The 1,409-nt window shown below is 41.4% G+C and overlaps 1 protein-coding gene across 1 annotated transcript; it reads left to right on the plus strand.

The window, feature by feature from the left end:
- Positions 1–22: 22 nt before the first annotated feature.
- On the plus strand, positions 23–731 carry LOC127744292 (ATP synthase subunit 9, mitochondrial). Its single transcript, XM_052256569.1, has one exon. The coding sequence runs from the start codon at positions 370–372 to the stop codon at positions 616–618; it is 249 nt and encodes an 82-aa protein (XP_052112529.1). The 5' UTR covers positions 23–369; the 3' UTR covers positions 619–731.
- The last annotated feature ends 678 nt before the right edge of the window (positions 732–1,409 follow it).

Consider the following 1,409-nt stretch of genomic DNA (forward strand, 5'->3'; position numbering starts at 1 on the left):
TGTTCAGTCTATCTGAGTATAAGATCGAAAAGAATGAATGCATTGATTGCATTTCAAGTGAGATGTCCAAGAGAAAGGGAACGAGGGGAAGAAGCGACGAAGAAAAGAAGTGAATGAAAAAGCATGGCATGACGAGAATGGAGAAATTCGAGATGTTAGAAAGTGCAAAATCTATAATAGCAAAAATCCGAGAGGATTACCTCGTTGTTCTTTGTCTCATAATAATTATTCTGCTTCTGATCTTCCTATACTATTACTTTGACCAATCTAACAAATTGGCTTTAGAATTAATAAAAAACGAAGACGTCAAATCTATCAAAATCGGTATGTCAGGTTTAGAAATTAAAAAGAAATGAGAACAAGCATGGCATGACGAGAATGGAGAAATTCGAGATGTTAGAAGGTGCAAAATCAATGGGTGCCGGAGCTGCTACAATTGCTTCAGCGGGAGCTGCTGTAGGTATCGGAAACGTATTCAGTTCATTAATTCATTCCGTGGCAAGAAATCCATCATTGGCAAAACAGTTATTCGGATATGCAATCCTGGGCTTTGCTCTAACCGAGGCTATTGCCTTGTTCGCATTAATGATGGCCTTTCTGATTCTCTTTGTTTTCTAAGTTTATCCTTTTGAAAGGTGTAGTCTCTCCTACCTGAGGAAGAGGACGAGGCCACCCCCTTTCTTATTATTTTATTAGGGGTGTGGGAAAGGAGAGAGGGAATGCGGGCTCCTTTCACTTGAGTGAATTCTTTTCTTCTTTCCTTTACTACGATACAACGAATGAATTGAGTCAAATGAATGTACAATATTCACTCAGAAGCGGCAACTGCTTTCGCTTCTTCAATAGTTTAGGGCGGGGTCAATTATGGGGCAGAAAGGTTCTCAGTAGAGCTTTTTCGGTACTCAGAACATTCTCAGTCGTCAGTCGCGGTCATTCTTCCCTCCCGAGTCCCAGGAAGTCACTTATAGTATCCTTTCCCTGAGCTATTTCATATCCTCATCCCTCTAAGACACTTCCGGAAGAAAGAACCCAGCTTACCAAACGAGCGAAGCGTAGGTCATAAAGCAGCTTTCCAGTTACAATCACCTTCATAACCTAAAATGAAAAGACCCGGGGAAAATGGTATGTTTTGACAGAAGTTATCTCTGTTACAAACTTTAGGATGCTGAGCTAGCTACCAGATGATCAGCCAGCATGCATTAATAGAATAGATTGTCTCCTTGCAAGCGAGCGATTTAGTGAGCATATAAGCTCTACTGATAACATCTGTGCCATTCATGCCAACTCGAACGACTACTCACCGGGAGAGTCAAGATTGCATGGGATTTTACATGCAGGTAAGATCTCCGGACAGCTGACTCTTATCCTGGGAGTGAAATTCTCACTCACTCTATCCCACTACTTCCTTC

This window comes from Arachis duranensis, unplaced genomic scaffold (assembly GCF_000817695.3).
Source record: "Arachis duranensis cultivar V14167 unplaced genomic scaffold, aradu.V14167.gnm2.J7QH unplaced_Scaffold_236746, whole genome shotgun sequence".
In the NCBI taxonomy this organism is placed as follows: domain Eukaryota; kingdom Viridiplantae; phylum Streptophyta; class Magnoliopsida; order Fabales; family Fabaceae; genus Arachis; species Arachis duranensis.

Coding starts and splice junctions, on each gene's coding strand:
- LOC127744292 (XM_052256569.1), top strand. CDS start 370: ATGACGAGAATGGAGAAATTCGAGATGTTAGAAGGTGCAAAATCAATG.